We start from the raw sequence: 27067 nt of genomic DNA, 5'->3' as shown, positions 1-27067 counted from the left end.
TTTTCAAGTCCATAGATCACTCCTGTACAGAAATCAGCGATGGAAAATAACTCCCCATTTAGTCAGGCAATGTTGGACAGTCCAATGATCAGTAATCTTCACTATCTAAGGAGATCACTTATTTAAATAAATCAGTTTTTAACATCTCTTAGCAGACCTGAAACCAATTAGTCCATTGTTTTTAACTGGCAATTTCACCACTTAAACCCCCCCCAGAATCCTTCCATCTTCCACCAGCAGTATTCATACTTCTAGATAATAGATAATGGATACTTTTGGAAATGAAAACATTTGAAAGAAACCAAGAAATTAATGTATTTGATTTTTTTTCAGTAAGGTTATTAATATTTGTGTTAACATCAATTATTATTACTAATAAAATTTATCACAGAAACAGGACCTTAGAAAAAAATGTAACATCATAACCACAATTTTGTTCTGGTTTATTCTACACTCATGCAAAGCAGATATGAAATACAGGCCAAATATAATTGATTAGTCTCTTCAAAGGATAAATAGCTACTGAAATTGAGAAAGAAGATTTTTTCTCCTGTGTAAAAATAATTTACAATAGCTCCATTTGTAAATTACCTATTAGCTATAGACCACTTCATTTTCTATATTTATGAGCATTTAATAAATAATTAATTGCTACAGTAAAGTCTTACTCAGTCATACTCCACATTTCAGTAATACTTGGTTGTTCTGTATAACTGTGATGCATATATGATATTCTCCCCACACTGTGAGCGTGCTGTACAAAAGTAAATACCGTATTAGGTGTAACTGAATAAAAAAACATGAGAATTTCTGAAAAAGTAATGAATAACGTTTGCTTTTTGAGCAGCATCTCATGTACCATTTAACAATGTACGGAAGGACTAGATGACTAGATGAGCACTTGTAAACAAGATGTCCCGGTGTTTAAAATTTGGGTAGAAAGAAAATTCAGTGGACGGGGATTCTCATGGTGCCCATAGTATTGACCCCGTTGCGCCTGTAGTGCAATGTTACACTGCAAGGTTTCCCCATCCTGCTTTCTTCTCAATCACCGTCGCACGTGCTGTCCGGCGCCACCGCACGGCAGGGGGACAAATCCGGGGACTGCGGGGAGAGCTGGGGCATTCCAACCGCGATTGTGATCTCGAATTCTACCAAGAAGTCGGCAACCATATACTTCAATATCCAATGAATGGCCAACACGTAGCACGTGCCCCGAGCTGTATGATAAATTACTGTTTTCTGAGACCCCATTACCTCCATGTCCTCCAACAAAGCTACTGAACAAGGCGTAAGCAGCAATAATACCCTAACACACCCCTACATAACCCCACAGGACACCGAAAAATGAAAGTAGAAGCAAGAGCAAAGCCTGGCATTACAGTATTAGAATATGCGCGGGGCAACATGTGAAGAGCTATCTGAATAAAAGCAGCCCCAATCTGGCTCTACAGATATCAGAACCAGAATTTTGGGAAAGAATTTATTAACGGCGACACTGTGCCAGATATAACAGGCTGAAAAGAATGCTAACAAGTTCAATTTCCATTCAGTCAGCAGTGCAGCTCTTCGAAATGTTTCATTGCAGGAGAGGAATAAAATAATCTATATGGTAATTATGAGGTTGAGTCCCCCCAGTAACTCCCACCAGCATGAAAGGTCAGTCCTATTAAAGATAGTTTATCAGTCCCCTGCACATATTCCTGCACTGTTGCTTTAAAGCAGGAACACTATTTTATTTTCTCTATTTACAGCTACCTGCAGAATGAAGTACTTAAGCCAAATACGAAAAAAATGAAAATTTTGAATGCTGGCAAAGGCTATAATACCATGAAGATAAATAGTTTCTCTCTCTTTTCTCTCTCGCTCTCTCAGTACTCCCCCCCCCCATCTTTTCGTTATCCCCAACCCCCTTCTTCCTTTTTTCCCTCCCCCCACCACCCCAATCCCAATTCCTCCCCCCCTTCCCTTTTTCTCTAGCCTACAGGGTTGCTGTTTTTTCTCCCATTTCTCCTGGTGCACTGTGGGTATTTAAAACTTGTTCAACATGATTTCATTTCATTTCAGGCACTGCCTGAGAAAACTAAATTACAGAATCAATCATACAGAAGGTCAGACTGAGACTTCATTATAAGTATTGCATGCTTGCATGAATATCTTTCATTTCTGACTGACCCAATATGTCACAATAGCTGTCTCATAAAAAAAGAAAGAAAAAAAATCCACTTTCTGAAATTGATGTACTACTGATGTCAATGCTACTCAGCAAGCAAGGAAGATTAGAGAAAGGTGTAAAAAAAAACTCTTTCCAACACTAGTCATATTTTCAAAGAAATGTCACATTTTGTAGCCTGAAATAATTTCACAATGCTTATCTAAACAGACAGCATGAAAGTGCCCCTCGGTTTAAAATAAAGAAATTCAGAAAATAAAAATACTCCTTAGCCTCAAAACATCAAATAATTTGAGGCTTTAATGCAGACTTATTCTTCTTAATCACAATGTCTTAAGCAAATCAAATGGGGATCTAGCGTTATCACGTACAGTGTTGGATGTAGCTAATAAACAAGTTACTGAGAGCCAGCTGCTTCTTTCCGATGTAAATCTGTTCGATAGAAATTACTGGTGAAGGATTTGAAACAGCAGAAGGAGGCACTGTATCCTGCAAACCACTATTATTGAGTGGAGTCACGCCAATGTACCATGTCATATTTCTAATAGCAGTGCAAGAAAAATTATACATGTATACTATATCAAACACATAATTAGTATGGAGTCTCCAATTTAAAATCGGTCTTCATGATCCAATATGTATCTGAATGACTATCATAGTGACAGCACAGCACATCGGTCTAATCACTGCTTTATGCATATTTATAGAGATTTTCAATCATCTCTTGCAGCCGACAAAAACGCCACCTCGTTTACTTGGTTTATGTGAACAATGTAAAAAGATCGAGCTGAGCACGAAGCATCTGCCCCGTTCTTCTACTCTGGTGCTCCTGTTTCGCCACGGTGGAATATCGGTCTTCGGCATCGTATTCTGCGGATGTCGGGATCAACCCCACAATGAGGGCGGGTCTGTCCGTCCGTACCTGTGCTTTGTGATGTGTGGGGCTTGGCTACCTCTCATAACCCAGGGAAAACAAACTGAGCCCAGGCTGTAGCCATGCTTTGCACTTTGTTTGTCTGTACCCATGAATAATTAACTGCACTTTCTTCAACAAACTGTCTTGTATCTTTCTTTGGGGAAATAATACTGTTGTGTTTGAATTATTCGAAAAGGAAGCCAGCCAGGTTTACCCTGGAGAAGGGGGACTCCCTGCTTTGCCTGTTATTAAGCTACAGCAAACCCCCCCTCCCTTGCCAAAGTAAATCAGTGCTTAGCTAGTGCTGGACAGACTCAGAAGCCAGACGCATATTCAATTTCCTGTTCCCTCAATTTCTTACAACAACCAAAACTCAATATAATGAGTCATAATTAAGGTTGGAATTTAAAAATATGCAACTTTCACTAGATGTCACATTATACTGCAGTAAAACTATTTTCTTCATTATTGAAAATGGACTAAGCAAGGTTCTAATGTGCAACGAGATTATTAAGCAGCAATTATGAAGCATTATTAAGTCTGATTAATACGTTTTGGAGTTTGCCGGGGTTTATTTTCTAAGAACTGCAGACAAAAGAGGTCACATTTTTAAAACAATGTAATTTGACTCAGAAATGGTGAGGCTTTTGCCCAAAGACATCATGTTTTTGTATGCAAAGTTCCGTTTTTTTATAGGATTTTTTTCAAGTACAGGAAGATAGTGCCCTTCATTAAAAAGCTTCTCTTATCTGCCAAAAACTATAGTCGGCATGCCCTCATTTTTCATAGAATTCCTATTAACAATTCAGCTTTAAGGAAGCAATCATCTATATCTCATCATTACAGCTTATGTAGATGTGTGTTTAAAAGCACAAGAAGGACATACAGGTGGACAGAGAGGGAACAACCATGGTATTTTCTAGTCTGATATTGGTCATGATTGAAACTAAACACATATCAGAAGGTCTAAAAGACTGGCTACCACATGCTGTGAAACTAAAATGAAAGTCAGAAGCTTGTTAGGCTAACAGATTAAATAAATAATGACTTTAGATTCACTGCTTGCAAGAAAGAAAAGAGATTTCTGGAGCAGGGCAGCATTTGCTCTATAGCACCAGAGCATCTGCACCCAATTTGCAAGACATACGCGGAGCATTAGGAAAGAAGAATTAGTGCCCCATTTGGCAATCAGTCTGCAAAGAGGTAATTTGAAGATTGCAGTGATATGCTGTTCTTAATCTTTCCTGAATCTGGATTCAGACATTAAATAACATGTACCCTTAAAAACAAAGCAAAAATAATCCCCATTTCTCAGTCATTTGATTTTGTTCCTTTTTTTCTTGACACATAGACATGCAGAATTCTGCCACACTTACAGTGCAAATGATTTCTCTTGCGTTACATTTTCTTGCCACTCGACTAGGAGTTGAAGAAAGTCTTCCAGAGGGGACACTGCAGTTCTATAGTAAAAAAAAAGGTCTTTTTCCAGCCTTGGGTAACTTCACCTCCATTGGCTCCAGGCTGAGATGTTCAACCAGAAAGCCTTTCAGTGGTAAAAGCCTTCATGAAATGATCACCTTTGGTCACAATTAAAGTCTTTTCTCAGGAGTGAGTAGTATAAAGGGAACAAACTTAAACCTCCTTTACTCGTCTGCCACAGGTCCAAGTCTCCATTTGTGTGTTTAAAAACACATACATTTGTGCAGATTAAAAACTACTTACTCATGATGGGAAAAAAGTCACCAGTAAAAAAAGCAACGTATACATCAGCCTACAAGGTGACCAAGGACTGGATACCTTCTGAAGGTCACACACCTTGTGTGAAAGAAACACGAAGCTCTCCTTCTTCCGTTCTCCTCCGGTCCACAATGCTACCCCAACTCTTTTAACCCGACACTACCATGGAACAATGCTTACAAAATAAAGGCAAACATTCCCAGGGGGGTTTTAATAAAAGCTTACTTGGAATGAACACATTCCATGCTTAAAGAGGAAGAATCCAAATGGAAATCAAAAATTAAAATCTACTACAAAAGTCACGACAACAGTCAGCACTATAATTGTTTTAAGGTTCCATTTCTTCCAGATGTAGGAAGCTTAACTGACCATGAAATGAAAATTCTTTAGGCAAAAGCCTTCTGAGGCTATATTATGCATTACAGATATTTTAAAAGCTGCAATTATTTTACATGCCGGCAGTAAAGGGAAAAAGCAATAAAAAATTTATAGCGCGTGCAGGAATTGGAATGTACATATCCCTAATATCTGCACAACTCTCCACGTGCCCCACAAAATGAATCATTTGTGTTTGTTTCTGATTGCTTACACTTTCAAGTATATTTTGACATAGGTAGCATCACTGTTTTTTTTTATTTGCACTACCTAATGCACAACGGCAACAGGAACACAGGCAATCTAGTCACAGCTCTGCTTTTGTTTTTCATACATACAGCTTCCAATGCACTTGACATTTGGAAAAACAAGAAGAAAACGGAGAGCCTGAATTTGTTTAAAAGCACTTGAAAAACAAAGTCGTCTCTGACATTCTCTCTCTCTCTGCAGTGCTGGGCCTAGTTCATTTAAGGAAGTTTTGTTTTATCTGGAGATCATAAAACAAATCCTCTATCAAGTCAGTGTTCCCTTAGCTCTTCCACTGTGTAGTTCCTGTAACAAATTGCTTCTAAACATTAATGACATGTAATTAAGTCTACTGCCAAATCCTGAAATGGAGTCTGTGCAGTTTTTCTCCCACCAGCCTGCTCCAGCATGATAATCAATGCAAAAAAAAGTGTAATAAAAACATAATAAAAATTTAATAACATTAAACATGCAGAGGACACTGCAAGGCAATGGCCATTTTCCCCATCCTTCTCTGAATCGACATGCTTTTTCAGTAATTATCAGGGCTTTGTTCCCAAGTTACAATGATCAGTTACCAATGCAGCTGTACAGCACCAGTGACCTGACTGATGCACTACCTCCTCTGCACCTGCTCTGAACATGCAGCTACTCTACAGCCTTGGCATACAGCATCTGCCCCCTGCCTGCCTACAGCACACAAAGGAGGGGGGGGGAGGCAGAGTGTGATGGGAAAGGAAAACCGAGAGAGTGATGGAGGAGAGAAAAGGAGAGGGGAAGAGTGATGGGGGAAGGGGAAGAAACGGGGAAGAGGAAAACAATAGATACAGGATAAAAGAAATGCAAATAAAAAAAATGCTGCACTGTTCTGCTGTCCTTTAGAGGTCATTTAAAATAAAAAAGGCATACTTTTCCTACTGCAGTTAAATCTGGCACAGCTTTGGAAAAAAGTTTCAGCATAAAAACCGGCAGACAGCTTGGGTGAGATAGCACTCCCCTGAGATCTCCAGGGCAGTAACGAAAATAAAACATTCATTGGAGAAGGTAATTTCCATTAAATTAATTCAGCCTTTTGGGGCAGCAGTGGACGAGTCTCTGGCTGAGAGCAGAGAGTGCAGAGAGTCTCACCCCCAGCCCTGGAGGTCAGGACAGCAGCCAGGATTTCTGGACAGAGCCACCCACACCCTCTGAAATGAGGAAGATAGGCTGCTGACTCTGCATCGGAAGAATAAATGATGTTTTTCTTTAACAGAATGGCTGGGTCTTTTGTCCATTTCTAACAATGCACAGCAGCTTCACATTCAAACACTGAGGGCAGACACAGCCCTCATATCGGCACAACAGATGTGTATCACGCAGCAGTATTTTCAGGTGTTTCTGGAAAATCATGCATAATATATAGACACATGCAGCAATCCAAACCATTTATTTTCTTTGCTGTGGGCTGCAGATAATGGAAAAGAAAGGTCAGCTTTTCAAACCTAAAGACTAATTCAGTGTTAAACATGGCTCATATTCACGACAATGGTTGCAGATTTTAATGGCAGGGTGCATGAACTTCCACGCACAGTCATGTCAATCTGCACATCAAACCAGAAAACCGCCAAGAGCAAAAACATGATTCAACACCCTTTTCTCAGCAAAGAACATGAAAAACCACCATCAAGGTCATAATTTGTTTTTATAAACACTTGAAATATGAGGCAAAAGACTCAAAGAGAAGGCAAAATCCATATGATCGGCCAGTTCCCAAACACCTTGCAGTGTCTGTTCCAAGATTCACCTGTTTAGACCTCCCTGATCTCAAACGCACCCTTCAGTAACTCTCACATTGCACTGCCCTCATGCTCCTAACTCTCAGGCTGGTAACATACCTTGCAAGCTGCAAACGGAATATATACCTACAGGGTGTCTACATTACCACTCTGTAGCCACACTGTCTGTACACCCTTGTTATCACTACCAGTACTATTTCATTATTTTTATTTTGTGCTTGCAGGGCACTTGTGTTGCACTACATCGTTACGCCTGCCCTGTTATAATAGTGTTGTAATTTGATTAATCTTATTTTTACTGCACCTAATTGTCTTCTTTGGGCTTCCTCCGAAGGTGAAACTCTGTAGACAATGCAAGTCACCCTGTATAAGGGGCATCTTTGCAGCATGTTAATAATAAGGAATATTATTGAATTGGCTGAATCAATGAATTGAATCATTGAATTGGCTGCATTACTCTGTTCTCCTCCCCACCGATAGCTAATGTGTGGTGAGCGTTCTGGCGCACTACGGCTGCCGTCGCATCATCCAGGTGGGGCTGCACACTGGTGGTGGTGGAGGGGATCCCCATTACCTGTAAAGCGCTTTGAGTGGAGTGTCCAGAAAAGCGCTATATAAGTCTAAGGAATTATTATTATAATCATTATAATATTAGTAAAAGGCAACATTTCTCCAGCAGTGCGCCATGGCACGTCACAGCGTCATGCCTTCAAAATACCACAGAATTCTTGGAAGAGTCACGTATGAGAAAAATAAATGAGATATTGTTAAGATGCATCAGTTCTCCGTAGTAAGCAAAGTGTCGGTGCATACACGAGACGGGAAGCGCTCCAAGTCTGTCCCTGTGGGAGTCGTGAGTGGCGCGAACTCCATTTTTTCAAGTTTGACGGACATAAAAAAACAAAAAAAGAAGAACTGCTGTCTGAGAGCTGCTGGGCACAGGCGCCCCATGTTTCACCGGCATCAGGAAAGGCAACTGTGCACTTTGACGCCAACTCAGATTAAACACCGAGATGAGCCTGAGCTGTAATATTAACAACAACGTGTTCAGGCTGGTGACGTGTGTCCTCAAAAGTCCCTGGGTGCGGGATGCAGAAGATCGAGAAACACTGGTGTAAGGTCCTTACAAGAGAGAGAGTCTTTATTATCCCCAAGGGGCAATTTGTTTGACAGCACCAGACGATATCAAGAAACCACACAAACAACACACATAAACATGAACAAAAGAATCGTCTGTTGAGCAGGGCTATGGATATAGGTATAAATGAGAACTTGCTTAGCTTGTTTTAATACCAACATGAGAATGCTGCCCGTTGCCAGCTTTTGTAGCACAGTGTCTGAGTATACTCACCACAGGTAGGCCGTTGTTGAGGACAGCTCCTTCCGGGTCCATGAGATTGCGGGATATTGTGATGGAGGGCAGCTCCAGGCTTTGTGGGGGGAACTGGGGGGTAAACCGGGCACCCTGTGTGCTCGGGGGGTTGGGGAGCCCCTGAAATGGCGAGCCCATGTCCGCGATGCCCATTCCCGATTCTGTCTCCGGAGGAGGGGTGATAGGCGGAATTTCAAACTCCTCGTCTCCCAGGCTGGGTGTGTGGAACGTTTGCTGTAACACGGACAAAAAGAAGAGTGTCATCGTCCATCACTGGGCCAGCTACTGTGGAGCACGATGTGACTGGTCATTTTAGCATACTGCATAATGGAATACAGAGAGCACCCTTACATCTGTAGGGAAGTATTTCAGGAGACAGTTATTTTTTTTCCCCGCCTTCTATTCTTGTCACTGAAAGTTATTTACTAAATCTCGCGGTAAGGAAATGGATAGGTATTTCTGTGCCAAAATAAGGAAAGCAGAAAAGGGCGAGAGGACTGACAGAAGATGCACAGTAACAGAGGCTAAATTCAGACTCCCAGAGCCTGCTCCACCTTCTCAAATAAGAGGCACAGGGAAAAAAAAAGACCAATACCAGCTTATCAGCAGCAATCATCACAGGAGGATTACACGACAAATGAGCTTTTAATCTAGAGTTATAGATGTTCGGTTAAGTGTGGAGAAAATACACGTCACTGAGAGATAGGTTCGTCTAATATTTTACAAGGTTATTCCAGCTGGCTAGGTCTGTTTCCCTTCCCTTTCTTCGCTAAGCCTGCACCCTCAAATCTGCTAATCAAACTGGCTTAATCTATATCCCTAAGAAATGACAGTTAATTTGCTTATAGGGCTTCTTCACTCTCTGTACCTAACCTGATCAAGCCTGCAGTGTGCAGTTTCACAGTCTTCCTTGCCTCGTGTACATCAGCCGCATGGTGCACAAACCATTTAATAACACTGTTTCCACATGCCCAAGTTCTTTGACAACCTAGCTTTAAACCCATCTTAAGATGCCAATTGAAGGAGTCTGTTTATTTTTCACTAGCTCAATGAACCAACCTACCAAACCCCGTGTAAGTTTGGTAGGTTGTAAAAAGAATTTACTGATTTCATGATTTCTACTTTTGGACACTGCATTGGACAGAGCAGAAGCCACCGGTCCATAGTCTTATTAAAACAAAGCTTTTCCTCTTATCTGAGCTAAGGTGAAAAAATGAAAGCAAGCACAGAAGGGAATATGTTAACACATCCGCGATTAAAGTGTATTAAAATGGCTCTCAGTGGTTTAACACATTGACACTTAAATTTAAATTCATTGCCTACACTGGAAGCCACTTTCTTGACAAGCAGTGATGAAATGCTTGCAGAGGTAGTTAATAGCATTTCTTTTTTGTTTTATAACAGTGTTCAGCTTCTTTGACATCTGTATTATAACCATTAAATCAGCCCTCCATCCTGTTACGGCAACCCAGCTCATCCAGGCTCCCCCATAGGTATAGCATGTGTAACAAATTACCTCCCTCGCAATCAAAAACTGTTTACAGTGTGTCATTGCCTTTTTATCCTCTGTTTTTCACCAGATACTGCCTTCACTTTTTAATGATTGTATGAAACAGGAGCAACAAATAACTAGAGAGTATAACATGGCCGCCTTTCGGAGCTTCAGAAATATTTTTATTTGCTGCCGACAGCTCCTATTGGCAAAAAAGAATTTTTAGAAGGCAAGAGGCCCACCCCGATTCAGAGAAACAGAAGGAAGAAATCTACAGATATTTATGCAAAGAATCAAATGATTGGGGTCAACATGATTTGACTACATCTTTCAGAAAGACCCCAACTCCTGACACTCTCACACTACACAGCACATTGTCTACTTCTGGGCCAACTTTCCTAGAGAATGCAGAGTTCCCATATTCAGAGTTAAGCAGAATGCTGACAAGTTATTTCAGAAGGACAGGAAGAAAAAATTGTATTTCTTAATTTGGTACGGAGTAAGACAAGAGGACCCAGAGATCATCGTTATTAAAGGCTGCAAAAGTTGTCGTCCTTTTCAAAGTCTTAATGATGATATCAATTAATAGCTGCCCACAGAGAGCTGAAAATTGAGACATACTGAGCAGAGGCTTCACTTGCATATAGAATGTGTCAGCTGTCATTATTGGTCTCTCATGTAACGTGATGAGGTGCCAGACTGGCACAGCCTGGTGGAACAGTGTCTGTGTTACACCGCGGTCTCTATTAGTGTCACTTCACATAAAGCTTGCTTAATTCTGCAAGGGGAGGCTTACACTCTGATCTGAGATTAAAAGATGCAAAATCCACTTTCTTCAGATGTCAGGCGGCCGATTATCGTTTTAAATTGTTCTGAAAGCTAAGTAAGACAGCGCCAGACCAGATACTGGCTCGGGGTGAGAAAATAAATACACACAGGACCATCAGCTCCTGCCCCTGATTGCTTACTCTAATGAATAAGGGCAAGTAGAGGCTTAATGGTGACGTGCCCAACCCAGACACAAATGCAAGCATGAAGCAGTGGTTATGACTCTGGACTCATAACTGGAAGGTTATGGGTTCAAATCTCTGGTGAAACACCCATGAGTTTTGGCCGTCGTTCAGATTTTTCCTGTAATACACCCCAGCTGTCTAAATGTGAAAGCAAATTCAAGTCGTTCTGCATTAAAGCAATGGCTATTAATGAACTTTACTTTATTTAACCCATAACAACAAGGGTTCGCAAAGTCTTTTGGGGGAAACCAGTGCAATGCTATGAAATGCCATGTTAAAAAAAGATCCCCCTGAGTGATGGTGTTTCTAAGATACCATATGGACACTAGAGATGGAATCCAAAGTTCATCTTAGCTACAGCTTCATGAATATGAGAGATATGAGAAAATAAACTGACAGGTTTTAACCACAAACCACACAGAAACCACAAACACAGGGTCTTTAACAATGCAAAAACAAGCAGTATAATTTTTTGCATTTTAACATCACTCGTTTCAAATCTATATAAACTAAACTCCATTTATAAACATTAAATTAGGAAATAAAACCTGATAAGTGTTGCTTCTGAATAAGATTCTATCTGCTAAATATAATAAAGTATCTTCTCCTTGAAATATACAGATGTAATGCTGAATGAAAAGTCCTTCACATCCAGGTTCAATTTAAACCATCTGAATACCAACAGGAATTTTAAAGAACTAATATGTACAATACATGTTTGCCTTGACTATACATCAGTCAGGGAATTCATTTCCTAATTCAACCTTTATGGTTGAAAATTAATGTGTTTTTTTGTTATACATGTAATTTAAGTGTAATAATTTCCACTCTTATGTCTCTAACACAGGAGGACTCTGAATTTAAAATTATGAGTGCCACCCTGTATTGCTCCAGGACCTGAAAAACTGTAAATATTTTAAAAGTTAAGAAAAAAACTTCCAAAGCCGCCGGATGATGTTCTACAAATTCAAACTACACATTCTACACATTCAAACTTACAGGCTGTGGACACTATCCGCATATTGCACTTCGAAAGCAGATCATTTGCTAAATCACATTTGCTGTAATAAACTGTGTAATTTTCCTGTAAATTATTGGGGGGAAGTAGTGTTAAGGTGTTCCAGAGCATGATTCCTTTGTTATTTGACTAAACTCTTATGAAATTTAAAAAAATCTGTTTAACATACACATGCTTTGCTACATTGAACCTTGATGCCATAAGAAAATTAATGCCAAAGCATTTGTCAGAGTTTTAGCTACAGAGTAATCATGCTCCTCCTGCACAGCCTCTGTGAAGGGTACAGGCTGTTGCAACAGATGCAGCTATAATTTGTGACTCATTTGACATTATAGTTTAATGAAATACAGCACAAAACCAGGAGATAAACTCTTGTCTTGCTGTAATGAGCTTTTCCCACCCATTATTTAAGGTACAGTTAGTGCTTGAAACTGTGGTCTACAGCTAACGTGTGTGTTGATTTTTAATGAAAAGTTTTAGTAGTCCTATGGAACTAACCCAATAAGTGCCCCAGTTGTATATTTAAAATCAAGTTCTGGTTTGTGCTTGAACAACGGCCATTACTCTGATTGCACACAACACAGAAGACTGAAACACTAAGTGGATTAATATAGTATTTCAGCAGAAAAGAAAACTAATTTTTGTGTGAAATTGCAGTACTATAAGAGCCTGTACTTTTGATTTCCCTCCAGTTTGGGTTACAATAAACAATACTTTATGCCTAAAGCCCACTTTTGAACCTAGCCTATATGGTTACAAGTTTAATTTTTAGAATGCGTGTAGACATCCATCTGCACCGTAACACTAGAAACATTTGTTCCTTTTGATAAAATGCAAATCTGAAGGGCTGTTATATCAATACACAACAGCCAGCGCCTGACGCGGAGAGTTAACACAGCTGGAATTAAATTGTCTCTGAACAGCTGGTGGAAGCACAGCTTTCATCGACATTTGATTCAAACGTCTGTCAGTGGGGGAGGGGTGGGGAGGATGAACCGTCGTATGTTTCCTCCAGGTTCTTTCTGGGTTTGCGTTACTGAAGAGTCCCGGGTCCGTAGTCCAGCTCCTTCTCCGCAGGCCTGCGCAAACGATTGCCTCTATTGCCTCTCGTGTTCCATCTCTTGTAGCCCCCACTGTACTTCAATACCCATGTTGTCTTTAAGCTCTGCAGTGTTGATCATTACTCTGCCCATAACAAAAACAGAATCGTGGCTTTCGAAAGGACAGCGCTGCCCAGTGGTTGGGAATAACATTACACAGATCCTAAAGATGGGTTCAAATAAGGCAAAGGGGGGTGGAATATGTTTTTCACAGCGATACTCATCAGTGCATTTATTTTTGGACAGAAAAGCCAAAGGAAAGCAGGTGGAGACCCTGGAAGCAGTGGAAAGGGACGGCTCGGTTTAGCAGCTCTCCCCACGCTTTAAAGCTCTTATTTATTCACTAAGGAGGACACAGGTGGTTCGTTCCGACCCTGATTCCTGCTAATGCGCCTTGACATAAAAGCTTTTGGATGAAAACAAGAGAATCGTCATGAATCTGGACAAACGGCTCTGGGTTGTCCTTCTCGGTGGATGACATTATCGGAACATCCAGCTTTCAAACAGAATTACTCCCAAGCAAAAAGCCACCAAAACTGGATCCAGAACTAAAAACCGCGCAAACATTTAGTCAATTAGTCCAACGTAGATCCTTCCTCGGCAGAACTAGTAAGTTGCTTAATAACCACCTTAAATTCCTTTTCTGCTCAGAAATCTTTAGTGACTCATGGAACACGATAGTTAAAAAGCATTCTCCTCCTGACTATGAACCTTTGGTCAATTATGTAAGAACTCAACTGTGACTCATCCCTGTGACCAAGTTGGGGAGCTACAGTCCTAGAGCTTGAACAGCCATCATTCTGTCAAACATCAGAATGAAAGAAACCAGACAACATGGGACAAGACCCTCTCTGTACCTGTTCATTGGGTCCATGTGTAAGTTTTGAGTCTTGGTACCTAACTCTTATCAAGCAAATGATTAGATGACTTCCTGGATCAAACAGCTCCAAATCCTGCTGCATTACAGTGCCCCTCCATGTGACACTTCAAATCAAATCAAAGTTTATTTATCAAGTCTGTATATTAATAAAGAATTGCAATACCTTTACAAAATATCCAGACCCATGAAATCAATATTTGGTGGAAACATCTCTGGTGGCAATTACAGCCATAAATCTTTTTGGATAAGTACCAACATTGCACACTGACTTGCAGAATTCACCGACTTGGTGAAAAGTTTACCTATTTTTCTTGGCTTTCCACATGTCCTCAGTAGAATTCGGGTCGGGACTTTGACTGGGCTGCTGAAGCACATTCACTTAAACCACTCCAGGATAGCTTTAGCCCTGTGCTTTCAGTCATTCTCTTACCAAAAGATGAATTTTCATCTAGTTTAAGGTCTTTAGCAGACCGAGGTGGGTCTTTTAAATGTCCCTGTGCTTTGCTCAGTCCATTTCCCCTCAGTCTTGAGAAGCAGACCCATAGCGTATGCTACCTTCGCCATGCTTGATGATGCTGCCTGGGTGATGCTCCACGTTGTTTGCACTAAATGTAACCTTTTGTTTTGAGGTCATCTGACCACAGAACCACTTGACACGTGTTTGAAGTATCACTTAAATACTTTGCTCCAAACTCCAGGCAGGATCTGAGATTTGTTCAGGAATCGCTTCCTTCTTCCCACTCTGTTATAGAGGTCAGCGTCGACTCCTAAACCATTTTCTTCCGTCTCAGCCATTAAATTCTGTAGTTTTTTCAAAGCTGTGGTTGGTCTCACAGTGGCATCCCTAACCAGTTTCCCTACTGCTCAGTTTGGAGGGGCAGCCTGATCTACCTGACTGAAATACAGTACCTTTCTGAGACAGGTGTACTTATTTCCAAATTCATGTGAACTACTATTATTGCCCAGATAGACCACTCAACTAATTGCGTGGCTCGTTCGGGTAATTTTGTGCACCTGAATCAATATCCTTAACTATATTAAGGGTAGCAATACCATTTGAATACTTATGCTGGCATGACTCCCCTCGTGCTAATTATCTACATACTTCTCTCTCTGTGTTTTGCATAGAAGGTGTGGAGTATGTTCTGTATATAACAAATATTAATTGCTACTTCAAAGTGTCTTGACTGCAAGCACCACAATGTGCAAAGGCCAGAATACTCCTGCGATGCACTGCAGACTCAGCCCCTGACCTCTGTAGAGACCCTGCTCATGCCCAGCACTACTCCTCTCTCCTGCTCGCTCCCTGGGACACTCAGCTATTCTGCAGGCATGTGCACCAGGCAGGGACAACTAGATGGACTGGGTAATGAAGAAATGGCACGGCTTTCCGTTTCTCATTAAACCCCCTTTCATATTCTACACATCACAGAAAATAAAGACATTCCGGTTCGGGGAATCAGTCTCATTTGTCTGCTGTGCATTTCTGTCATCAGCGCAGACCACAAAGGATCAAAAGGACAGGGAGATGGATACTTGCCTCGCTGGCTGCAAGAAGGGCGCTGCTGGCTTCGGCCATGCTCATGTAGTTATTGTTGTTCCCAAACTGCAAGAAAGAAAGAGCAAGCAGATCATTAGATTCTTTGATATTATTTCTGCAGTGAATGAGCTGGATAAAAGCACTGTTGAATGGCACCAGGGAATCTGATCTGCCAGTAATCTGAGAAATGGAAAAGCAGCTTTTGAAGGTCTGTATATTGTGGGTTTGTGAGGTATAAATTACACAGTATTGCCTGCATTGATCTTTCGTCCACAAACAAGCAGATGTGTAGCTGCGATGAAAGCTCTCTAATGCTAATATTTAAATGACAAGTTGGTTTGTGAGAGAGCAAATATGAACTGCCCTTAAATGCAAAATTTGGGTACAGGCAAAAATGTATGAGCTAAAAAGTTGCAAAAGCTTCCAATAGCATCAATCCCCACCCCACACCCCCATACATTTTTGGCAACCTTGTCTGATTTGAGGTTATTTCAAGGAAAGAGGCAAAACCAGCCTGAAACAACTGTATTTTATAGGCTCAATACGTGTTTCTCCACTGTGATAAGTAACAAAGCAATTACTGACAAAATGCTCCATGACACAACATTATAAATGTCATTGCAAGAATATGAAGGAATGTATCCTATGTTCAAAGAAATCTGTCTGCTATAATGCAGAGTGAAACTCAATGCTTTTCGTGTCTCACATGCTGTTATGGGAAAGTGTCATCAGATGGAAGAGGCTCTGAGGCACAGAGAATTCAATATCAAGCAGTGACAATCTGCAGTGGCTATTCATAGCCACAGGATGGCAATTAATGACACATAAGCATCACAGAATTAAAGTTGCAAGATGCAGCATTAGGTTATTAACTTTCAGTAACCCTAGGAGAGAAAGCAATTAAGGTGTAAAACAAGAACCTAACAGTACAAGAATGCATTTGTTCACGTAATATTCATTTTCAAGGCAATGGTTTTGAGCCGGGTCTACTTGAGCAGTAGAACCATTGTAGTGTGCTTGTGATAGGAAGCAATGTTTCACACCCAGACTCTTACCCACACAGCCTGGTGGTAGAATAGCAGACAGTTCCCTTCTACCGAGACAGAACAATAGCGACAGGTAAGAACAATGGAGCATAGAATGAAGAATTATGGGCGAACATCTGTACCTAAAACTCAGTGTACCTTCTTGTGTCCACTTCATTATTTCCTTCTTTTGTGCAGAGGTATGGAATGGCGACAAGCTCTTTTATTCAAGGTTTTAATGGAATTCACTGTCAAACCGTCAAATTGAGAAAAGGCCCAGCATTCCTTCTGCTTTTGCCTAATGTTGTGAACACTGTAGCTCTCCCAAATCATACTGTACTTTACACCATCACTGCAGGACAAACTAAAAAAGAAAAATGGCTTTTATCTAAACCACCACAAACAATAGGAGAAACTAATTAAGACCAGAGTGAAATGAGAAGTGGATTAATCTTTTAGATTTTTTCAAAGAAACTGTCTTCTGAGCAGTTAGTATGGCAATGTAATTACCGAAGAAACTGCTGCTAATCAACTGAGAATGGTATCCATTAATTAGTATATACCCTGGAGAAACGGGGGAAAAAAATCAGTAACAATGTTAACAGCGTAACGCACCAATGAGTGGGGAAACACGGGCCCACAGCACTCAGCAATGCAGGTGGCTTCACTAGTCCAAGAAATTTACAACCCTCTTACCTGAAGCTCTGCCACTAAATTGGATCACAGCTCTCTGCTTAAGTCTACACATTCAGAAACCCAGAAAGAGATCACCTTTGGTAAGAAACACCTAGCTATCAGTTAAGCTCCAGCACAAGTCTGCTTCTTAAGGCACACTCCTGCACTTCCCCCAACCCGTTTCCAGAACCTCAGCACTAGACCCTGCCGAGTTAGAATGAATACCCATGTCACAGGGTAGCTGTAATTAGCCTTAAGAAGCTAATCTGTGAAGTGTTATGCTCTACTTTCTATTCCATCGTATTACCAAAAAGAGACAGATAACGCACTTCTGGAAAGAAAACGTTAGCTCGGGCACGAAATAAACACTATTTTTTTAGCATGGCAACAGGATCTTCATTAGCTCTCAGACTGCTCAGCATTCTGGCAAAGCAGAGGGTAGGGGAACGGTTTGGAGGCGGATGAATACTTAATTTCACCTTTCATGGCCATGTCACACAAAGCAGATCACATGTCACATGGGGACAGACTACTTCAGGTGGGCTGGAACCCCCAGCTTCATGTAGCAATGTTCCCCTTGTCCTGGGCGATTGCTGAAGTTTAACTGCCACACACTTCATTCAGCTCAGGTGCACGATGTCTCTGTAGGACAGCGGTTTTGAATGATGGTCCTGGGAAGACACACAGCACTGGCTCCAGTTCCCCCTGAGCAATCAGTTAGATAATTCAATATAGATTTAATCTGAACTCTTTGTTTTAGATACTACTGTAAGTAACTGTAAATCTCCAAGCTTTGGGTACAAGGTTTTTCCTCTAAGGGGCCGAACTGCACAACCTGCTCGATTAAGGTTTCATGAGGGAGGTCCCATGCAATGAAAACCAGCAGGTATGGGAGTCCCATGTTCATACTAACAATAAAACTATCTTAGCAGACAATTAAAAAAAATGCACTTTACATCAACATCAGCTTCACACCAAATCCACACTGCAATAATGTAATGGGTTTCTTTAACAAAAACACGAAACTTTTAGGATCAGTGCTGTCACGTGTGCTACGTATTCTGTCATGTAACAACTTCCCAACTGTTCAAATGTGATGTGTTTGATCTGTTTAAATTTAGCGAGGGTGCGTAATTCACTGGAGAGTACCATTCTAGGTTCAGCAGCCATGAAATTCTAGTGAACATGACTTCGGATGGGTTTTAGAGGGCCAGGTGCTGACGTAGCTACTGTGACAACAATGAGCACAGTGCTTCTGCATTCAACAGCGCGTGCTCACAGCAAGGAGTTTGCAATGAGACTTTTCTCCAGTCAACAGAGAGGTGAGGTTTATCTCCACCTGCTTAACTTCGCCAGGGAAAGGAAGGCAGGAACAGCAGCTGCAGGAGCCGCACCCACAGTGCTTCAGATGCAGAGTCAGTCTTTCTTTCCATCTCTTTTAGACTGAGCCTAGGCAGGCTGTGCTTGTGCCAGGGGCACTGCGCTCCAACCCCAGTCCCAAACTCCACTCGTTTCCAAAGACAAAGGCTGAGAGGGGGGCTTCAATTAGGACTCCGGAGCAAGTTATCTTTTTAATATTTCTTTATCGTGTTCACAGTCTGTCAGACTGAACAAAATGCCAAATTAAATTAAGTGAGATTGGGAAATCTGGGCTACTGGTGGGGAGCCATGCGAAAATGGGTCAGCACAGACAATGGACAGTCTGTAATTAAAAGATGAGAAGCTGGACGAGCACTGTTTCAGCCTTATTAGCACAAACAGCACAATGTGCACGGAAAGAATTTCGGCACCAACAGGGGGTCCAAACCAGCAGCCTTTGCTCTTAGCATAAGCACAACAACCAGATGTACTCTGACACAGGATAATAAATGATGAATGTTTTCCCAGGCAGGAATTTAATCGATTGGAGCTTAAAAATCTAATCTAAAAGACCACTTGACCACAAACCCATCACTGAATGTCAACAGGAAGGAAGAGTCCCCAGTCTGAGCAATGATGAAGGCCTTTCAAATATTCTGCATTGACTGCTCAGTGCATTCATCTTGAGAGGACATCTCATTTCCAGAGCGCTGTAAGCATGGATCGGTTTTAAAACAGCTAAAGGATAGAAGGCTTTTATTCACACAGTTGTCAGTTGCTGTAGGGAGTTTCCTTAATTCAAGCCTCTTGAAGATGCACACATGCCTAAACAGCACAATTCCATTGTTTTGGGAAGGCTCCACACTTAAAAATGTAATTAACATGTAACATAGCATTTAAATGTAAAAACAAATTATGTCTTGGTTTTTAGGTTAAAAACCACGAAAACTATTTTCATTAAATTCCTTCTGTAAGTGTTCTTATGGACAGGCAAAACAGAACAGGTGTTTGAGGATACAAAGGAAAAAAATATGACTACATCAACTGTTGAATTGTCTTTCCTCTTTCCTCTTTGAAATCGTTCCTGAAAACAGGTCAAGTGAGATTTATTTCCCCATACTCCTAATCTGCTCTCCGTTTTTTAAATACTGGGACAGTATTTGTTTTTATGAACTGAAAAGATTACATGAACTGGGGTTGGGGCTATTTCTTCACACTATATTTCATTGATTTCACTGTCAGCCTTTTGCAGATAAATCAAGTTTTTCCTATAATCGTTTACTCCTTCAAGGACCCAGTGTAAGACTGTTGACCCGTCTCCTGGTGAGAAACCTTCTGGCTCTGCACTGCACTCCCAGTCTACATATTAGCACTTAAAAAGACTTTTCATACCAAATGATACCAACAATCCCCCCCAAAAAAACGTACCAATTATTCACACGTGTGTGTGCCCATTAATGTCTTTTACGTGTAACCTTAGCAGGAAACACCCAAGAGGTTCTCCAAAGATGTCAGTTTTAATCAATACGATATTATTTTAGTAGCTAATGAGAAATATTAGGTCACTAGAACTTTTGAGCATTTTGTTAGTGTGTCTTATAACCTTAGGAGATTAGAGCACACATCATAGGCCACGACCTGTCCCAGTTTGCTCACTTCCCTCCTAAGGTTAAAATTGCCATTGCCACCCGTATGACAAACACACAATTAAAAAAAAAATCCTTCCATACCACAGTGCTGTTTCTTTTCCATTTCCACAAGCAGCGTTTTAAGCATACTGTAAATCACAGTTATATCTTGCAGTCGTGGACACCACACTCTCACTACCCCATCACAGAAAGGTAGTGCAGTTTAAGTAATCAGTAGTTCACGCTGCCTTTTTGAGTAGGTCTTCACGACCTTGATCTTTCGCTTCATTTTATACACATTTTGTATTATGCCAAAAATAGAGGTCATTTATTTTTTCAATTGATGTTGTGTAACATTAGTGTTGCTAAAGGGTTTATAGCACAGATTGTCGGTAGGTACTGTAACACCAGGAGACACAGCAACTGCCTCTTCATACACGTCCGGTGCTCTAGAATGGAGCCTGCTTGACTTTCTTTCCGTGATGACTTTGGGTCAGTGCTCTTGAGTTCTACACTGTGATAGGGTAACGGCTTCAGACAAGATGGAGACTCATGTCTGAACTACATTCCCCAGAAGGCTGTGGGCAATGACCTGCCCTCCTTCAATCAATGAACTTCTCAAAACTGGTCAAGTGACAGTATGGCTAACCACTGGCCTATGGTTGACAGGATGGCAGCAATCTTTTCATAAAAATTTAAATTAGATTATTTTAAATACTTCCCCTTTCCTAAACATTCCTCTCAGACATTGATGTTTTAAAGGAAACTTCTAGAATTTATTTAACACTTCTTCTGTGTGAATATATGGTTTTGGTTTTTCAACATTTTGAATTAGGAGCAACAGAGCCAATAAGAATTATCACTTGCTCTTTGTTTTTCTTAATCTTTGCTAGTTAACACGATTAGTATCTTAGTGCCTTTAATTATAAAAAAAATACTTCTGAAGAGGCTTCTGAAACAGAAGGCTTAAGAGCAAGTTAATTCCCAGAAATACACAATCTGGTATCAGGCATTACAGAAATACTTTTAAGGATCAATAGGCTATAAAAATTAAACAGAATACCTTTTAACATTCGATTTTCTTTCAGTCAGACATGCAATGATATCAAGATCTATTACCACTTAACAGCAGGTAGGCTGTAGGTATGCACTCCTAATCAGGGCATCATTATCCCAACAGAATGACCTTAATTAAGCTTTTAAACTACAAATTTTATCAGCTGCTGGCAAGCAATTTTACGGTTCATCTTGAGCTCTGTAATCAAAACAAGTTACAGGTCTCTGAATTTCCCTTTTGCAAGATCCCTTCCAAGCTAATTTGCTTTTCAAGTGATCTCACGGAACAGAAATAATAATCCACAAGGCATCTGTAACTAGCCCTGAGTGTTTTTGAAGTTGAGGCAAAAAGAAAGCTTTGCTCTCTTTATAAGGAAGAAGGCACTGTGAGGCCAGACAAGAACAGCCCCTCTCCCAGCAGCCTCTCCTTCTGTTTCTGCCTTTGCCAGCTGCTGCTGGGTAAATACAATCTCTGAAAGGTTACCGTTTGATTTCCAAGGTCCCGGACAAACATGAACTCATTCACTACACAATTATCCACTACCCAAGCAGCTGTCCAAACAAGATCATCAGGACCACTGCAGGCAGCACTCGCACAAAAAGTCAAATTCTTTGAGGTCACCAAGTTAGTTTTAGATGTACTTCTCAGCACATTAAGAACATACACTAAGTATTCATACATTTCTCAGTTTAAGACTGAATTTCTGGTGAATGTCAAAGATGTCAGGAGGTGTCAACACTGGAAAAAGGTAGAAACCTTTGTACGTGGCTTTAAAAAAAAAAGATTTGGGGACCTTAGCTAGCTTGTCCTGACATGCCACTGACAATACAAACAGCATGTTTACTTCAGAGACCAGCTAGGCAGATTTTGTTTCTGTCATGGCTGCTGTTTTACCTGATAAAGCCACTCTGCACTGTGCTATCACAGTGGACAGAGCTTTAAAAACCCTTTGGTTCAAGGCTCGCTTTATCTCTCTGGGAAATCAAAATGCCAATAAAAAACCACCTGTTCCTCCTTCTGCTGCTCACAGTTGCTTTCCTGCATGGCACACATTTTCTTTATCCCCCCCACCGAGAAGGAATCTTAGTTTTCCTCGCCTTTAAATACAAGACTGCAGTCAAAAACACTGAAAGAGTGTAAATTGATAACAAAATAAGACTGTGCTGAAAGAGGAGTGCACCAGTAGCAGTAGCATAAAGGCTTTCGGTAGATTCTCAATGCAGGAGGCTATAGGACAACACAGTCAAGAGTCCTACAGCTCTTTTAAACAGCCGAGATTAAGGTGCAAGAAGAGTGTTTCAGCTGTTCAACAGTAGAGGAGTTGATGTTAAATCCAAGTTGGGGGTCAATGCCATTGCCTTACACTGTGCGTTAACCCCATCAGTGGCTCGTGACAGTTTACCACTGCCTAACCTATTGATTTTCTACTCTGACTTCTGTGTCCTTTTCTTCACCAGCTCCTTAGCCCAAGCTCATCTGGGTCAGCCCTGTGACACAGATACTCCAGACATGATGCAGTATTAAGTGTGGGATTGGAATATAGGTGGAAAGGACCCAGAAAAGGTCCAAGTAATCATAGGGAGAACATGCAAACTACATACAGAAAGTGCCCCAGCCCAGAAATGTAAGTTTGGTGAACATATAAAACAGAGGTCTATCCAACAGAAATCCAATTTAAGTTATACTGTACATGTACTTCTCATTAAAAGAAATTACAATCCCCAAAACTAAGGTTAACTGCAATATGAATTAACTTTAGAATGTAGATGCTCAATATAAAATATGAAATAATCCTGAACACATAGAAGTTCTATTTGCAATATTTAGCATATTAACATTAGACTGAACAGCTGTGCTTCTAATATAATATACAGCTCCGATGGATTTTCTAAATACCCTAGAAACTCTTTTTAATGGTTTGAAACACCGATACTATTACAATATAATACCTATTTGTAATGAGAATTTTGGGGCGACAGGAAAAAAAAAACATTCATTCAGAAACAAAACATTCAGAAAACAACAGACTATGCACATGGTACGTATTTGATTCTTCATATTTCACAATCAGTGTGAGGTTTCAGTTCCTATGCCCTGAGCACCAGGACATGATTTGCTTGTTCAGCAAAACACATTTCACGAACAAACGTACCCAGGCCTAACCTCAGACCAGGTAGATAGCATTGCACAGCCTGCCGACTTCATTTAAATTAGCATTATAAGAAGATTGCCAGACATCTTGTGTTTTGTTCTCCCAGAAGGACCCACAGGAAACTGGATTAGCTGGTGCAAACAGTATTAAGCACTTTAGAGTCTTCGGAGATTTGGCTCCTATCAGACTGACAGCGTTGAGATAAGATACAATTTTGTTTTGTGGGATTTTTTTTTTGCAGATCCTGCACTGATAATCTTTGACTAGCATCTCATTTGCTTCTATTTTTGGATCCTGTCCTGTATATTATATTCTGCAATCTGCTCTATACATTGTTAATCCCTTAATGATGTTGAAAATGTAGCATTATCAAAAGATGAAGAATAGTTCCCCTACTATAAGTATAGTGTTTTGGGATGGAAAGCTATTATTAAATAGCAAACTGTGGCTACCTGCCTTTAAAGATGGAGAAACAGGTTTTTGAGAATGCAGATATGTATCCTGCATATACCCTGTGCTTTGCTTGACTTGAGTAAGAAATCAATCTTACTAAATCACAGCGACTTATTCCATCATTTCAGTGATGCTGGCAAATACTATTGAAGAAAGAGCTTTCAGAGGATTTTGGAGAAATTAGAATTTCATTTTCATACTCAAGCTGATTGATTTAAAGGGCACAAACTTTCTAAACAGATGCTTAAGGAATTCTTCTGTAGTTAGAAACACTCAAATACTCCCATATATAGTACTGCACCATCTTAATTAAACACTCTTTTTCATCCTAATCTCAGTAGCACCGTTATCAGTACATATTGGAAAGAAGGAAGAACTATGCTCTGTCAATTTTATTATGAGCTCATGGTGAACTGCCGACATCCCTCCATAATAAAAGTCTCTGCTGTGATTCTGGAGGTGAAAGGCCCAACTCTAGACTGGTGCATTACTGCTTTCTCACTGCTTTGCACAGAATATGGTCTAGAGAGGCTCCAAGATTGTGATCTTTATGTCAGTCCTGAGGTGAACAGGGAGCTGAGGAATTAGCAGTAGCTGAAGGGCTGTGGCTTCTTCCTATGCCTCACTGAAATTAATCTAAGAGCTTTAATATTAAAACTGTGGAAAGTGCATTATAGATATTCCTTTGTTGCACCCTGTATCCTGCTTGTATTGGTGCCGACGTACCGTATATGTGAACACATCCACCTTTACACAAAGTGAGATTTTAGGAATTTGACACTAATAGTCAAAAGAAAAGATTTGTTAAAACTTTTATTTATATATATAAATTCACGATATGTACAGACACTGTTCAAATACGATACTTTAACAAGCACCCTAGAATTTGTTTTAAAGATCTGCTCTAGCTGGCATCTGGAATCTGGTCAGCTCCCCTGAAAGCAAAAAAAATGAAAAGCCAAAAAAACATTTAAGCTTTGATCTACTGGGGTGCAAAACTGCTGGCTTTCAGCCACAAAAGGCTTAAGCACCACCAAGGGTCTCCAAATCTCTGCGCTGGCATTCGGCTCGAGTAAGCAAACAGAGACGCCCTTCTTCAGGAAGGCAGAAGAAACTAAAACGAGGATGGAGCTGCAGAGCGCGGTCTCGTGCCTTCAGGCCCCTTCCCAGTTTGTTTACTATGATGGGAACTGATGTAACTCTGGCTAAAGATGGGAGGTACCAAAAGCTCCGATTAATATCTGCTGGGCGTATGTTTTTGGAGTTTTTATACTCTGAAGAAAAGTCTTTGCAAAGTAACAGAAAGATAAATTTATTTCATTTGCTTAGAGTTAGTCTTGTTCTATGTAGCTGGATGTGTGCAAAGGGAAAGCATTTTGTGTGGCTGCTGTAGAATAGTGCCTTCTTTAATGGCCTTTGCCACATCCTTATGAATTCTTATGTTTCTCCACCACATCTTCCAAATTCTTGCTCAAGTCCAATTACCCTAACTGCCTATGACAGTATCAGTCCCCAGCACCAACAAGAGCGTGACCTTTCACAGCTGATGATGCAAAAAAAGAAAAGAGACCAGCATTCTCTAGAGCAAGCAGAGAATCGAATGCCAGACACTAGTGCATTCAGCACTAGCTTTTCAACCGTGTTTTTTAAATGCATAAAAAATATTAGTGGGACAGGAGAGCAAAATGCAGCCCCCATTACAGAGAATTGACTGCTATGTGGACCCAGGCAATAATCATCACTGACCCAGTTAAGGCCAACGCCCGCTTTTCTCGCTGGCTGCTAACCAGACCTCAGGAGTTACTTTACGATTTAAAAACTGACCTCCCCATCCATTCTCCAAACAGAGCTGTGATCTGATGTGGACACACTTGGCCTAGCCTCGCCCTGTTTTTCCTGTGACAGAACCTACAGTAAGTACAATCCCAACCAGTTGTTCAATCTATATAAATTTGAGAAACACAAACTGCTGAGCGGTGGCTCATATATCAGTCTATTATACACTACGGGGCTCACTGTATTAAACAAATGGATCTGCCTACAGCTGGAAAAGCAAAGCAATATAGGGAGCAGAGGTTATTGTCTAATTTAAATCTTGGCTGCATTCCCAGCTCTGTGCAAGATTCCAATTTGTGGCAGAGCAGCTCGGTGCTACTGACAGAGGCCTCGCTGAAAATACAGTTGGTCTCCTTCCAAAAATGTGTCTGGAAACTGCCGATCAACAAGTCGGTAAAGATTAACAGTATGACTGTAGCAAATTAATTTAAATTATAGAAACATATGTTTTCTTTTCACTTAGGGTGGCACCTGCGTTTTGCAAACAGCCACGAAGTGTACTGCGTTCTGAAGACGCCCGTGTGACTTCCGAAAACATCGCTGCCAGGCCCGTGATCAGAAACGCCACATTCGCTCCCTCTTTCGGTCTGCTTTGCTTAATTCCTTTTTTTTATAATTATATTAGAGGATTTAGAAATAAGCCATAACAGATAAGCAGATGGAATTGAAGGCTCCATCTCAGAATAGCACCAGGTGCTGTCGGTATACATTTAAAAGGATGAGCCATTTTGAGTCGTGCAGTCCAAATTCAACTGTTAGCTTATTCAAATTTAACAGTTTATAAACAGGGCCCATTCCATCTGATTGTATTTTCTTAATGCTGGAAAAATGAAGCTGACTGGCACGAAGATTATAAATATCCCGGCCATATGGCTAGTGTTTTTACTCAGTCCTACCGTCTCAGAGACCCGAGGACTCAAGCTGTCTGGAGGCTGCCTTACAACGCTTTACAACATTGTTCCTTTTAATGAAAACAAAATGAAATAGTGGGAGCTGGACATGAAATGCAGCTATGAAACCTGAGTTTGATATTTACAGTACCCAGCTGTGTTTCAAAGCACAATTAGAATTTTTGTTGTGAGGACTCCATTCATTGTGTGGAAAAACAGACCTTAGAAAATCACCTTTTTAAGATGCATCTCTGCAATGGCAAGGGAACTATCAAAACAAAATCCTTTTACCTTAAGTACATTACGCATTTCCCCAAAGGGCAACATTACATTAAGCATTTACATTAGCCGCTAA

General features: G+C 40.6%; 1 protein-coding gene across 1 annotated transcript in view; it reads right to left on the bottom strand.

The window, feature by feature from the left end:
* The window catches only part of tox3 (TOX high mobility group box family member 3), a 56484-nt gene that overhangs the window by 6872 nt on the left and 22545 nt on the right, over positions 1-27067 (bottom strand). Inside the window, exons 2-3 of the mRNA XM_088939209.1 lie at positions 15638-15703; positions 8574-8828 (exon numbers count right to left, since the gene is read on the bottom strand). Coding sequence (XP_088795335.1) covers positions 8574-8828; positions 15638-15703 — 321 coding nt within the window. The remainder of the gene's footprint in view (positions 1-8573; positions 8829-15637; positions 15704-27067) is intronic.

Source organism: Atractosteus spatula, chromosome 21 (assembly GCF_055471065.1).
Source record: "Atractosteus spatula isolate fAtrSpa1 chromosome 21, fAtrSpa1.hap1, whole genome shotgun sequence".
In the NCBI taxonomy this organism is placed as follows: Eukaryota; Metazoa; Chordata; class Actinopteri; order Semionotiformes; family Lepisosteidae; genus Atractosteus; species Atractosteus spatula.
The sequence above is the reverse complement of the archived record's forward strand: the minus strand, read 5'-3'. Positions and strand labels throughout refer to the sequence as shown.